Source organism: Tupaia chinensis, unplaced genomic scaffold (genome assembly GCF_000334495.1).
Source record: "Tupaia chinensis unplaced genomic scaffold, TupChi_1.0 Scaffold000152_1, whole genome shotgun sequence".
NCBI lineage: Eukaryota > Metazoa > Chordata > Mammalia > Scandentia > Tupaiidae > Tupaia > Tupaia belangeri.
Window position 1 is genome coordinate 1,525,613 of NW_006159623.1, and position 15,801 is coordinate 1,541,413.

At 41.5% G+C, this 15,801-nt stretch overlaps 1 protein-coding gene across 1 annotated transcript in view; it reads left to right on the plus strand.

Annotated features, from left to right (window-relative positions):
• Window positions 1-15,801, plus strand: part of MEGF10 (multiple EGF like domains 10) — a 152,850-nt gene that overhangs the window by 47,330 nt on the left and 89,719 nt on the right. The window contains exon 4 of the mRNA XM_006145535.2: window positions 3,008-3,100. Within this exon, the coding sequence (XP_006145597.1) occupies window positions 3,008-3,100 (93 nt within the window). The remainder of the gene's footprint in view (window positions 1-3,007; window positions 3,101-15,801) is intronic.

The window sequence follows — 15,801 nt, forward strand, 5'->3', positions numbered from 1 at the left end:
AGACCTCCCTGAGTGCACTGGACACGCAGGTGCCTGATCCTGGGCCACCTGGGCTGTAGGTCGATCGCAGCATCAGAATCCTTTTGGGAGCATTGTCTTTCCCTTTCTCTCTCTCTCTCTCTCTCTTTTTCTCACTCAACAATAATTTTTTTTTTTTTTTTTTGCTTTTGCCATAGAGTGTGTGGACTCACTGGAGAGACAGAGAGATAGAGGGAAAATGAGAAATTGCCCCCTAGGCAGGATGGCCATGTTGTAATCCCCTCTCCTCCATTGTCTCTCAGGATTTGGGATGCACACACATGCATCAGAATAGTTTTCAAGCCACTGGACCCAGGACTTGAACCATGGTAGGCCATGTAGGATTCCAGTGCTTTAATCACCATACCCTTTGTTGCCCCCAAGAAATCGTTTTTAAAAAAAATAAGAAAAGGGACCAGCAGCTAGCATAATGGTTATGTCACTGGACTCCCACGTAGTCAACCACAGTCCGAGTCCCAGACCCGGGGGCTTAAAACTCACGCTGGGAACGTGTGCGTGTGTGCCCAAGAGCCTGAGAGGAGAATGGAGGAGAAGGGATTGCAGTGTGGCCATCCCATTGGAGGGTGATTTCTCACTTTGTTTCTTCGCCTCTCTGTGTCTCCAGTGAGTGCATGTGCCCTGTAGCAAAAATCTCTCTTAAAAAATAAAAAAAGAAGAAAGGACTGAAACAGGGCATAAAACGACTGTTTCAGAGGTGGGAAAGCCAGGCTCAGTCAGGCCTTTGTAGCCACTGAGCATTTGCTATATGCAGGCCTCGGCTCTCCTTCTTCTCTAGTTCAGTTTTGGATTTTTCTACATGACAAATTCATGTCTTTAACCAGCCTTGGTTTTTCATGAGGAGTTTGTTTGTCATGGACGCTCAGCCCCAGAGTAGGTGACATCTGAAGCTGAATGAGGGAAGACAGGGTTGGGGGAGGGATGTATCTATTGCCTGTGGGATGTGGGGGGGCTGTGTCACTGTATCTGCCATGGTGTTTTCACAGTGTGGTGAGTTGGGGTATCAGAGAGCATGGAGGTTCTTGAGCTTACTCTACTTTCCTCTGTTGCTTCCCTTTGCTGCTGACCATCCTGTGGGTACTCGGTGAGCGCTTTGCTGGATGTGGGGAGCCCGGAGATGGTGGGGAAAGGGCATGGGGCAGAGGTGCCATTCGTGTGATAGAGCCCACTACTGTGTGAAAATTTTGCACTGCGGAGGCATAATTTTGTTCTCTTTCCTTTTAGACTCCATTCCAACAATTTCTCCCATCCTTTATTGTAGATCATTATTTGACTCCAGGCTGAAACATTCAGAGGTGATTCTATTGGTTTTAGCTTTAACTAAGAAAAGAGTACTCACTAGGAGAGCAGATGCCCCCTCCCACTTCCTAGTTAACTTACAGGCACATTTCTGAAACAACACATCCACACTTTGCTGCAGATTTTGGCCATATATTAGCTAAAAGTTTTTATAAAATTAGTCCAGAGTTTTGCTGTCTCTGTGGCCTGGGCCTGGATCCCACATAGCTGACTGTGTGGCTTGAGTCCTTGAGCTGGCAGCTTGAGAAACACACCGGGTACATGTGTGTGCATGCCCAGAATCCCAAAAAGAGATATGGAGGAGAAAGGATTGTGACGTGACCATTCTCCACAGGGGGTGCTTTCTCCTCTCCACCTCTGTTTCTGGAGTATCCTCATGCTAACAAAATAATAATAATAATAAAAATTTTAAATTAACATCGTGGGATTTTTTCCCTATTTATTTTAATTAGCTGGACTTTTTGAAATTAATTTCAGAAAGCACAAAGTTGCACATTCAAGAATCAAATGTGAGAACATGTCTATGATTATTTAGCAACTTCAAAGCATTTTGCAGCAGTTCTCCTTTGATTCTGTGGGTAGAACTTTACTTAGTATCATTCTTCGGAATTAACAAAATAAGAGAAGCAAGAAATGATGAACTGGCATTCAAGTATGTGATGGCAATTCTTAATCCCCTGGAGCATAGGTTTAGTTTATCGTCCATTTGGTTACCCACTTTAATACCTGGGAGCTGGGTACTGGAGGAAAGATACAGGGCCAGCTTGCCCAGTCTTACTTTCATAAAATTTATCTTTAAAATGAGTATCTTATGCCACTCTTAAATTCTGGAATACCTGAACTCAAAACTCTTCCGAGTTGTCCTGACAATTACTCCCATATCCAGGTACTTTAAAGAATCACTAACTAAGCAAGTGTGGACAGCACAAAGGTTGAAGTTAGTGGTAATATCCAGCACGGCATATTTTGGGTGCTCCTTTCTGTCAGTCAGATGATTTTTAGGGGGCATTATCAGACCATCCATCCACTCATGTTTGCCAGTAGGATGAACCCCTGGCCTTCAAAGGTTGGATCACATCTAAGATAGCAATGGAAGAATTGAGATTTAACATTTCCCAAAGACTTGGGTGTGAATATTTTTCAAATATTCTCAACAGAAGAAATAGGTCATACAATTCTGCTGTGTCACTGTTGTGAATAACCTGTTCACCCACAAACGTGACTATTGTTCCTGGTGAATGCCGTGCATGAAGGGGGTCACCTCTCCGACTGTTCTTGTCACTCTGAGCCAGGCTTATTATCTTACGTTGTGGCTTGTTTCTCCAAATATGCTCCTCCCATATCAAAGAGGATATATTTGGTACTCGTTGATATATATATATTTTAAGGTGGATTAAGCAATTTTCCTTGAAACTTCTTTTCTAATTTAGCATGAACTAGAATTAAATAGCAGAAATGACGAAATTTATTTGGAGACAGCAGAATAAGAAGGGGGAATTGTTTGGTTATACAGTAGGCTGTAAGAAGGCTGAGGAACAGATTGAGGAAAATTATCACGCATGCATGTTGTTTTTAAGTGATACTTGAGACTGGGATGTGCAACAGCTGTGTTGTTGACTTTTTTTTTGTCTTGTGCCAACTTTCTTTATTTGATTGATTTTCTCTCTGACAGCCCACTGCGCTGATAAATGTGTCCATGGTCGCTGCATCGCTCCAAACACCTGTCAGTGTGAGCCTGGCTGGGGTGGGACCAACTGCTCCAGTGGTAAGTTTGCACCTGCTGTTGTCTGTCTTGGGGTGTTTTTGCTGTGTAGGCCCCCTTGTCTGCAGATTCTCCTGAGCCATAGTTTCCCTCTTCAGTGCAGTTAAATCTACACATGTACCATACAGGGGGCCTTTGAAAAGTTTATAGAAAAATATATCTTAGGAAAAACCTATGCATGGATTTCAATTTTTTAAAATCAAAATAAATTATATTTCAGTTCCATTTTTCCACCAACTTTTCAAATTCCATTTGTATTATATGCAAAATTGTTTTTAATAACATTTAGAGAAAAGTGCTTGGAAAGGAGATTTCAATAATCTGAGACTTATTCTTCTGAAGATATGAGTGCATTTTCCAGTGTAGGAGCCAGAATTTAGATTCCTTGCTCTAGTAAGACAGTTGTGGTAACGTAACTATTGGACTCTAATTTCTGTTTTGCTTGTTGGTTTGTCTAAGATAGTTTTCTGGTGATTAAAATTTACCTCTTGTTGGTTTTAACTCAGAATTAAAATGTGTATTTTTGATGTTAACATATCTATTTATCTCTGAATTCTGGAGTGCAAATAATGGACACTTGCTTACATAATTTTGGGGAGAAATATTTGTAATAAAAGATAATCCATGAACATTTTGGTGCTCGTTAAATGAAACAACATAGCATATACTTTGTCTCCAATATGTTAGAATTATATTTCAAAAATTACGGTATTTTTGGACTATAGTGAGCTCTCCCTAGGACCCCTTATTCATTATCCTGAAAATTAAATGACGAAATATCATGTAATGCAGTCGCTGTTCTGAATTTCCCAGTCTTCCAGCTAACAGGTTGCTGCATGCATGATTGTGCCCACTTCCTGCTTCTTCATACTTCTCTTTTGCCTTGAGAAATGTTAGAGGGGATTGAAGTGCAACTAAATTGTAATGCACAAAGTGTCACATTTAGGAAGAGGAAATCATAGTTTTTAAAAATGAACAGGGTCCCATGACAGCACAAATTCGTCTTCATTGCTACCAAATAATTTTCTGAAATTAGTCTGAGACAACTTTAAGTTGTCTAGATAAGCAGGTTTTAAGACTTTTACTTGCTTATTTTGGAACTGGGGAGATTACTCTTTATCTTGTGAGGATTACTTGTCTCGGACTTTGGATCTCTTGGCTTTCCTTAAAGCCTCTTCTCCAGGGAAAAGCCTGGTGCTGTCTGTGCTCAGAACACTTGGTGTGAAAGAGCCTTTTTATTGTACCTTATACAGGGTGTGTGTGTGTGTGTGTGTGTGTGTGTGTGTGTGTGTGTCTTTCTCCCCCTGACAGGCTCCTCGATTCCAGCGGATAACTGTCTTGCAGGGTTTTGTTTTGCTCCTGTTGGAGATCAGGAGGAGAGTGGGCATTTTGTTCACACGCCATTGAGGCAAAATGTTTGGGATGTGGGCTTTGGCTCACATCCATTTTTCTGGCCGACTGACCTCAAAGGCAATGTTGCTTTCATTAACTTTCCAAGTTTAAAAATCATTTGGGCCTAGACATTTCGAAGAAAAATAACATTATTATAAACTAGTGGGAAAGGAAAGAGTAAGTGAATTCTTCATTTGAAAAATGAGGTTTCTTACTAATTCTAGGGCAAGAGAGCTGTGGCGTAATTTCAGTTTATGAGGACTAGGATTCTAAATCTGCACCCTATCCCAGGCTAAGGAGTCTGGCTGAAAAGTTTGTATAAACAGAGTAAAGACCTGCATGGCTTTTAGACGCCCTAGAACTGGTTTGTGCTTTCTAGAAAATAAACTGCTGTTTTATTTGTTGATTGAGTTTTGACTGATGACTCTAGAGTTTTGAGAACATGTTCTTTTAATCCTGGAGGATGATATTGAAGCAAAATTTTATTTATTTCTACCACTCATGTTTTGACTTTACAACAAACAAAAGTATAAATAAATATGAACCTATGCCTAAAGTCTTTAAAGATGTTCTGGGAAAAAGATTCCTGATACCTTTTTTTTTTTTAAATTTCACTTACATAAGAAAATGCAGTTCTGAGCAGCACCACTCACTGGGTCCTGCTACTTGGGTTTTATCCATGGCAGTTATTCGATATCAGGAAATGTATAATTTTGTTTACTCTTGAACAGATAATTCTGGAACAAAATGTGTGCTCTAGTAATCTACTACATAGCAGAGTTAAAATGGCCTAATTTCTTTTTCTTTTATAACTTTTGTTTACTTATTTTATTCATGATAGAGAGCACATGTATGCATGAGAGTGAGCGAGAGAGAAGCATTTATTTATTTTTAATTTTTTGAATTTATTCATTCATTTCTTTAAATTTGATGAGAGAGAGAGAGAGAGAGAGAGAAAGTGAGAAAGCAAGCCACCAGGTCCAGGACTTGAACCATGATCGGCCACGTGGGAGTACTCAGCGCCTTAACTAGCACACCACTTGCTGATCCCAAAATAGCCTAATTTCTAAGGAATCTGCTTCTATTTCCCCTCCTCCTTGGCTATTGTTATGTATAAATTTGGTGATATATAAAATCCATATGATGACCCATGAAACTGTAGTTCTCTTTTTTTTTTGTTTTTTTGGAGAGATTTTTGCTGTAGGGCACATGCACTCGCCAGACAGACAGAGACAGAGAGACAGAAAGCGAGAAATCACCCCCCAGGGGGGATGGCCACACCGCAATCCCTTCTCCTCCATTCTCTCTAGATCTTGGGCACGCACGCACATGCGCCCAGCGTGAGTTTTAAGCCACTGGGTCCGGGATGCGAACACACGGTTGACTACGTGGGAGTCCAGCGACATAGCCATTATGCTAACTGCTGATTCCCATGAAACAGCAGTTCTGATGATGAGACTTGCTCTCGGGCTCAGTCAGAGTCCAATCAGGAAACAAAAATAGTGGTAGGTTTTTGTTTGTTTGTTTGCTTTATTTATTATTATCATTATTATTATTATTATTTTCTGGTTTGATCAGAGAGAGGAAAAGTTTTGAGAAAGCAAGTCACCAGGTCTGGGACTCAAACCATAGTCGGCCACATGGCAGTCCAGCACCTTTTAATCACCACATCACCTGATGGCCCCCCTAATAGCTAACTTCTTCAATTACTATCGTTTGTCAAATCTAAGAAACCGACACCAGTATATTAAGTATTACTTTTACTTACGTCTTACTCTTAAGTAATCTCCAGTTGTCATTTGGATTTTTATCAACTCTTTCACTAATGTCCTCTTTCTGTTCCATGTTTCAGGGCACTGTAACGCTTCTCGGTGGCTTATCTCCTCAATTTCTTCTGGTTTGTGACAGAATCTCAATATTTCTTTGCTTTTTTATGGCTACGGCCTTGAGAGTCTAGAAAAGGACTAGCCAGATATCCTGTAGAATGTCCCCCAGTCAGTGTCTGTCTGATGTTTTTCCTCATGAAAAGACTAGGGTTATACGTTTTGAAAAGAATCCTATAGAATTTAAGTGTCCTTCTTAGTACATCATATCCTGATATTCACATGACATCACTTACGCTGTCATCTCTTGGTTAATCTTTGTCACTTGAGTAAAGTGATGTTTGCAAGGTTTCCCCACATAAGGTTCATATTTTTCCCTTTTTCTACTCTATTCTGTGGAAGCGAGAGGAGTAGACTAGCCTTAATTCCTGTCCTGTCCTTAATTCCTGAAGGACAGGAATTAAGATTTATATTTTTGATGGGAAAATGCCTGTCTACATTACTTTGAGTTCTGTAAGGAAGACTTGCTTCTTCTCCATTTATTAGGATCCTTATTTATATCAGTATGGACTCATGTGTACTTATCTGGTATCTTGGGTTATAAGCCAATATTGCATAATTAATTGTGTTACTCAAATGGTTTCAGCTTTGGTCATTGTGTCCTGCTGACATGGCCCAATTTTTTCATTTTGGGCATGTACTTACTCTCCATTGCTATGAAATACTCCAGGTTCATCTTGTGTTTTCCTGCTCTAGCCCCAGATAAGCCATTTCTCAAAGGAACCCCAGTGATTGAAAACTGGTGTGGTATTTAGAAACCAAGATCTGGGTATGGGGTGTACTCGTTGCGACTGGGAAACATAGTAGCTTGGAATTTAATATAAGAAATTGTGAACTCATTACAACGGGAGATTAGAGCAATGAGGAGCTGGCTGGTAGTACGTTGGCCAGCTCTAAGAGCGCAGGAATAGCAGCTATCAGGGGCAGCTTCTACCTTTATTAGCCTTTACTACCGGGCAAGGAAATACTACGGGTTTTTAGAGTTCCTGAGTTCCAGATACAGCTCCGTTTCCCTTGATAATCCAGTCAGAGAGCAATTCCTTTTATTGACCTTGGATGTCTAACAAACCAGACAGCAATAAACTGATAACCATCACGCACAACTCTCTCTCTTTTTTGTCTTCTTCCTAAAATACATGGGAGATTAAGGGAGAAATAAGTCTTTTCAAATATACAGGCTCACAAAGCCCTTTGCAATTCGACGTAACTGTTTACCTTGTCAGTGGAGGGAAGTGTTCCAAACTGGGTGTTCCCAGGTCTCAATACATTCTGTATATATTAAAAAAAGCCGGTGTGTCAGAGAACTGTACAAGGTTTGTTCCCCTGGAATGAAATCATGATTTATTTCACTAGACTTAGATATATTGCTTCTTTTTAAATTTGATTAAAATGATTTTTTAAAAAGCACACCCATATTTTACTTTTATTGGCATTCTACTGCATACCCTAGCCTGTGTGAGTGACATTAATCTACTTTGCCCTGTCTCCCTCTCCCCTCCCCCCTTTCCTGCTCCCTCTCCCTCTCTGTTCTCCCCCCCATCTGCCTGTCCATACATCAATCCTGTCTTCCTATCCCCCTCACTGGATGATAAATAACTCCTAGAGGGCAGGGGCAATGTGTTATTAATTTCTTTAGCCTCCATTGTGCCTGGTTACAAGCTTGGAGCACAGTAAATGTTTGCTTCATTTAATTAAATCGAATGAACTGTATGATTCTGTGAAGGTCATCGATGTGTTCGTTCTGTGAGCTTTCGCTGAATGATTACTGTACGCGAGGCTCTGTACTAGATGCTGGGATAAAGCAACAATGGGAAACACTTGCTCATAGCTCGGGAGAAAGGTAGACTGAAGCGTAAGGGAGAGAATGGCCTCGGTAGGAGGGTAGGTTGGGGAAAGCTAAAGTGAATCAGGGTACTGAGAGATTGTATGAGTGGACAAGGCCAGGAAGGGATTAGGGTGATGCTGGGGACAGAAAGCAGGTAATTGTGAGTTGAGGGTAATGGAAAGAAGGTGACCATGTTTAGAAAAAGTTTTTTTTTTTTTAGAATTATTTGCTTTGTGAATCAGCAGTTAGCGTAATGGCTATGTCGCTGGACTCCCACATTGTTGACCGCGGTTCACGTCCCGGACCCGGTGGCTTAAAACTTACACCGGGCACATGTGCGTGCATGCCCAAGATCCCAAGAGGAGAAAGGAGAAGGGATTGCAGTATGACCATCCCCCCTGAAGGGTGATTTCTCGCTTTCTGTCTCTATGTCTCTCTCTGTCTGGTGAGCGCGCGCGTCCTATAGTGAAAATCTCTCCAAAAAAAAAGAAAAAAATAATTATTTGCTTAATTTTATTTGTTATTGTTGTTGTTGTTGTTATTATTATTATCAGTGTGACCAGAGAGCAACAGAGGACAAAAAAGGAAAGAGAGAGCAAGCTATCAGGTCTAGGACTTGAACTGCAGCTGACCATATGGGAAACAGTACCTTAACCACTACTCCACGTGCCAGTCCTCCCCAACCTTTTCTTTTAGTCTGTTTGCTTTGTTTAAGTTTTAAGGTAGAAAAAGACTCAGAGGCTAAGAGGATGGTGAAAGAAAAGAGGAAGAGAAGCTGAACATTCAGTTGAGAGAAGAGATAGTTTAATCGAGAGAACAAGGCACCTGAGAATTTTCAACTGAAAATTGAATGTTGAAAGATGGATGGGGGCACTCTCATAACCTAGTGATTAAGGAAGCTGGATTCCGCATGGCCAACCTTGGTTCAAGTCCCAGCACCAGCAGCTTGAAAACAACATGTCAGGTGTGTGTGCACATGTGCCCCAAATCTCAGCAAGGTGGAGAAATACGGGAGAAGGTATTGTGGCATGCCATGCTCAACGGGGAGTGCTTCCTCCCTGGTCTCTCTACCAGTCCCTCTCTGGCAAGTGACAGTACCCTCTGGCAATTAGAAAAAATGAAGGAGAAAGAGGAAAAGAGAGAAAAATGAAAGATAAAATGAAGTTCTGGGTGCTGATTGAAGGATTAGCAAGAAATACTTCCCATTTTCAGTAGAACAAGGAAGCAGGGGCTGGCAGGTGGTGTGTTGGCTAAGGGCACTGGACTCCCACAGGACCAACTGCGGCTTGAGTCCCAGACCTGGCAGCTTGCTTTTTCACTTTCTCTCCCTCTCTGTTCGAATTAGAAAATAAGTAAATAAATAAATAAAATTAAATAAAACCATTCTTAAAAAAAAAAAAGAAAGAAAAGAAAAGAAAGAAAGAAAGGAAAGTGTGGCTACAGGGAATGTAGATAAATTTCTGGGTGTCAGGGGTCCTGGCAGCAATCGGAGGGAGTTCATATTTGATGACCAACACCAGTATGGACTTTCTTCATTTGTGTTATTAAGCTGGTTGGACCAGGTAGTATTTATGATCCTTTTCACACCTGTGATTCTGTGTATGGTTTACTTCAATAAAAACACATGTGCAATTCGTAAGGCCTTTCTCTGTGTTGGAAACCCCTTAAACCTTTCTTACGAGTAGCAATAACACATTTGTTTTCTTAACCTATATAATCCTATGTATACTTTTCTCAGTGTCTGTAGAGAAATGTATTTCCCCTGTGGCTATAGGGCACTAGTGGGAGACTCTCAAATCAGCCAGCAACCAGAGAACAGTTTTCAAAATGCTTATCCCCCCAGGCTCTTTGCTTTTGACATTAGTGCCAACTAGACAAAAATGGAAATTCATTTTGGTCTAGAAAATACAAAATGGGGTTTTATTTGGTCACACAGCATTTCTAGTTAAATGTCCTTGGAAGTAGTGAAAATATGCCTGACAGGCAAGACCAGCTCAAACACTTTCAGGTCCCCGTGGAGAGGGCTGATAACCTTTCGTCTGAAGCAGGCCTGCTGTGCAGCGTGGAGTAAGTAATCAGGCTTTGCCTGCAGGATATTCCAATGGGGAAATCCATTGGAAGGATATTACAAGCCAGAAATCGTAAGGCATGAAAAGCTGTCCCGCTCCCCAGCAAGGTCTGCCGTAAAGGCCTATTGACGGGACACAGCAGAGCGATCGATGTTGTCTGAGGCAAGAAGGGACTGGGGCCCAGTCCCCACGGCCAGTCTTTACCACGCCCCTCACACTGTCAGAATTATTCTCGAGATGAGCTTGATGGAGCAGCAAGAGTACGAGTAGATCGTTTGGGTCCACTGATGTGGGGGCAGGACGTCGATGAGAGGTGGGAAGGTCTGAGATCTTTGCATCAGAGCACCCCGAAGCACCCCATTTCACTGATGGACTGTCCACATAGTTTGATAGAAATCACGGATAGAAAGTGCTGGGCTTGCCCTTCTGAAGGAGTCTGAAATCCAGTCTGTTCTTGGTCCCTGTTTGGAGGGGCAGAGAGCTCCCACTACCACCGCCCCTCCACCAGTTTCCTGGGGTGGAATTGACATTGTCTGAGCGACATTCCTCTCTGTGATGTTCCCTCACGCTTAAAGTAAGGATGAGTGTGTACTCCACGTCCCTGTCAGGATTCAGTGACATGATACCTGTTACGTGCCCAGCACTGTCCTGGCAGCGCACGTAAGTCCAACGCACTCGCGATTCCCGGTGACAGAGAAGCGTCTACCACTCTTCTTGGCCCACTGTCCACCGTGTGTTTTGACTGGACAGTGAATGTGGCGACTCCTCGTGGACATCACCGCCTACAGGCCACGCGTTCTTTAGCTGTGCCTCTCTTTGTCCACAGTTGCCTGCTGCGAGTTTCCCGGAGAGGAGTCCTGGTGCAGTGTTATTTATTAATTTAGTAGCAGTGTTTGCATTATTTCCAACCTCTGATGTCCTTGCCAGAGAAATTCACGTCTGGTTTCTGTTGCTTCTGGCAGAGTGGGAATACCACAGACATCTCCATGACTCACATTCACGAGTTTGCAGGCTTCGTCTGTAAAGATAAGGCTAGGCTGTCATGCTGTTTAACTTCACTTCACATCATTTATTGATTTTTTTTTAAACTTTGTGTGTTATCCATTTATCAGCCAATCTTGTTGGCTTAACTCCAAAATACAACCTCTTCTCTCTTTCTCTCCTGCTGTTGCTCAAATCCCAGTCCCCATTCTCTCTTTATAGGTGATTGCAATAGTCCCCTTGTTGGACTTCCTGCTTCTTCCACACTAGAGTTAGTTCTTCATGGAGAAACAAGAGTGATTATACAAGAATGTGCTTCCGGGCCTGCTGGTGGCATAGTGGTGAAGGTAGCTGGATCCCACATGGCTGACTGCACAGTTCAAGTCCCAGACTTTGCAGATTGAAAACCACACTGAGTGCAAGTGTGTGTGTGTGTCCAAAATCACAAGAGGAGAAATGAAGAAGAGATCACAACGTGACCATCTCCCATGGGAGATGCTTTTCATCTCTCTTTCTTTCTGTCTCCCCCTAGCAAGCACACACACCCTCTAGGAAAATTTAAAAATACAAGCATAAATGTGCTTCAGAGCCTTCTACTTCCCTTTTCAACACTGCCCAGCATCCCCCATTAAAGTCAGAAGCTCCAAAGCCCTGACCATCATCCTCCAACTGGGCATGATCTGTTCCCTCCTATCTCCCCTTCTCATCCCACTACCTTCTGGGATAGCACCCTGCTCAGTCTCTGTCTTCCTGTTTTGGAAAACACTAGTTTCATTTCTGCCTTTATACTTTATATTCCCTCTGTCTGGAATATTCTTCCTCTCTTGTTACATGACTGACTTCGTGAAGTCTATTAGATATCAGCCTAAGTGATGGGCTACAGAGACTTTACCTGACCTCTTTGTATAAAGAACATCCCCGGAGTCAGCAATGGCATGGTAATTCAGGCTCTGGACCCCCACATGGCTGACCGTGGTTCGAGCACCTGACCTGGCGACTTGCTTTTACCTTCCCTCCCCTTCTCTAGTGAGCACATGAGCCGTATAGCAAATTTAAAAATAATAATATTAAAGAAAAAATTTAAAAATAGAATATCTCCATTATCCTGTCTTATCTCTCTCTCTCTCTCTCTCTCTTTTTTTTTTTTTTTTTTAAGTTTTTTGCCATAAGGGGTGTATGCTTGCCAGAGAGACAGAGAAAGAGAGAAATCATCCCCCAGGGGAATGGCCTCATGGTATTCCCTTCTCCACTCTCCTCTCAGGACTTTGGGCTCCACACACACACACATTTGGCAGGATTTTCAAACTACCGGTCAGGAACTGGAACCACGTGGTTGGCCATGTGAATTGAGCACCTTACCCTCCATGCCACCTGCTGGCCCCATCATATCTCCTTTTTACCATTTTTTAAATGACAATCTCTGAAAATATTTGTTTACTAGCTTTTTGTGTGTATGTTTTGTGTGATTTCCTGTCCACAATGTAAGCTCCATAAAAATACTTGATGTGCTTCATTCAGTGCTGCCTTGTTGCCCTTGAATGTCTAGCGCAGAGCTGGGCCTGCAATAATGCTCAGTCAATATTTACGGAAGGAAAGCATGAAGGCGTAAACGTGCCGGGCAGCATGGACATGAAACCGAGAGATGAGCAGGCCTCTTACCTCTTTTTTACGCAGGGCTTTCTGTTGAATAGAGGAGCTGGAGTATGTGAACAAAGGAGATAGCCAAGCACCCACGAAGCCAGCGAGGAGGTGGCCAAAGGTCTAGGGAAAGGCGAGGCTGAACTCTCTGGCTTTATAGTAGTTCAGGCTCCTCGGCTTCAGGGTTCACCTTGGCTTCTGTGCAGTGTAGACACGTTAGTCCTTGGAGACTTGGAAGATGATTCCTTGCCCATAAACCGGCAGCCGCGATGCAATTGTGGAAGTCAGGCAGGATGTAACAGGTGTGGTTTCTGTGAACTTTGAGGGAAGTGTGGATCTGGAACTCCTGACCCCGAAGAGAGAAAAGCTGGTAGTATAAGCATCGCTACTCAGAGGGGAGCGTGGCTTCCGATGACTGTGGCCCCGTGACTAAGAATGTTGTGTAACAGTCAGTCTTCACGTGAATGGAGAAAGCTTAAAAATGTTTTCAGGAAAACTTTAATAGATAATTTCTCAAGGAAGACAATCTGTGTGATGATGCAGAACTTAGCTTTTAATTTGTACCCAAGTGGAGTATGGATGGTCACACATTAGACAAAGAAATTCAGACTGTACATTATTTCTAACCACATAGCAATAAGTAGAATTTCATTAACCTTTTTAGTCTCCTCTTCTATCAAATAAATAGCAGGAAATAATTTAGATCTTTTTTTTTAATGCTCATACAGGGAACGGAAATATTAGATCATAAATCTTAATCATTTTTTTTTTCATAAAACCATGTAAGAACCGTGTTCTGACTGCCATAATGTGCTTCCTGGATGCTCTGCTTAGACTGAAACAATGATATGTACTAGGTGGTTCTGCAAACTCATTTATTACTCTCCCTGTTACCTACGTTTCTGCTCCATCTTAGTAAGCCATGTTTATATTGGCGTACGTTGTCAATTGCCTAAATTAAGTGTTCCAATTTATTTTATAACCCAGTGTCTTTTATGGCTATGGCTGATAGCTTATTGTTTGTGATGTGCCGAAGAATTTTTTAAATATTAGAAAATCTCTTTAGGACAAATTTCTCTTGTTTGAAAAGCTAATCACTCTTCATTCTTTGACAATCTAGTTCATTTGGAAGGATTTGAACATTTGTACCTGTAGCCTAGAGCAAATTAAACATGACTGATGTTTTTGTTTTTGTTTTTAATTATGAGTGAAAAACTCATAATAAAGGGTAGAGTGTGATAAAACAATAATAGTTATCCTATTTATGAAGACTATTCCAGTAGAGAAAATAGTAGAGATTATAAGAACATTGCTCTTGGCCCATAAATTAATGGCATCATCTTAAAATTCTGTGGAAAATGAAGGGCTGATCACTCACTACAGATGCACGTAACTAGTAGAGGTAACTACCAACGGAGGTTTAAATTTTAATGAAATTGATCTGAATTTGATGTTAGCACATAACCAGGAATTTTTGTTCATACATTGAAGAAAAGTACCACTTTTAAAAAAAGAAACTTATGCTGTAAAATTAATATTACATAAGCATATTTGCCTGTGCTATGAATTAGTTCTTAGAATATTAGGTTATAGGAAAGTTTTAAACTTCTTTATGGCAGAAGATACCATAAGCAAAGTTAAAAGAAAAGCAACATGTAAAAAACACAAATTATTGGTACATAAAATATGTAAAAAATTTCCCACAAATCAATAAGAAAAAAAAAAAAAAACCTGACCTTTAAAATAAGCCAAGGATACAATAAGGTAATTCAGAGACAAGGAAACCCCACTGGCCAATAAAGATATGAGAATATGCTTGTCTGATAATAACCAGATACCAAGTTATCCTTTCTCACCATCGGACTGGCAAAGGGTCAAAAGCCTGATGGTATCAGGTGCTTCTGGGGATGTGAATGGACCCTTCCACGTGTCACTCTGATGAGAGCACATTGGCAGAGTAGCTTTACAGATCGATGTGGTTCTCTCTACAGTAACAGTTTGCTATCTGTGGGCCATACGATCCGGTGATTTTTTTCCTACTTCTTTATAATGTATGACCTTGGAGAAACCTTTGCATACATGTATTAAGGGATATATTCTTTGCATCTTTGTAGCAGAGAAAGTTTGGGAACAGCTGAAAATGGACATGAATATGGGAAAAGTGATCCTTACTGGAGGCTGTTGACACAGTGAAATGCTCTGTAGTGGTCTGTAGTGGGGTAGTCCTCCTTCATTATGGCAAGCTACTGCACAGCATCCCACTATGTTAGCAGATGTACTCCATGAGCAGATTTCAATATCAAAATATTGGCTGGAAAAAGTAAGATGTACAATAATATTTATTTATAACCATATAAAATAATTCTACATACTGTTTCTAAACACGCACAAAGACTAGAAATATATATATTTAAAGCCATGACAGGCCTGGCCTGGTGGTGCAGTTGGTAGACAGGGCTGCAGCTCTGGAAGCCACACAACCAATTAAGGTTTGGATCCCCAAGTCAGTCTGAAGACATCCAAAGAGGATGTGTGGGTACATGCCCAGGATCCTGACATGCTAGAGTGCTAGGGAAAGGGTACCAAGAAACGCTTTTGGGGTGTCTCTCTCTGTCTCTTTCTCTCTCAAGCACACATGCCCTGGCATGAATAAAATGAATGGACTTTACAGAGGGAAAAAAAAAATATGTAAAACTGTGGTAGTGTTTCCCTCTGGGGAAGGGCTGGGGGAAGAACTGGGAACCAGGCACAGAGGAGACAAAGGGGAATTCAGCTCTATCTGAAAGTGTTGTTTCCGGCATTCGATGAAGCAAATGCCACACAATGTTCACAGTACTTGATTCTCAGTTGCGGTTCCATGGGCCTTTGTCATAGTTCTTTTTGTATTGTCCTGTAGGTTAAATAATTTTTTTCCCT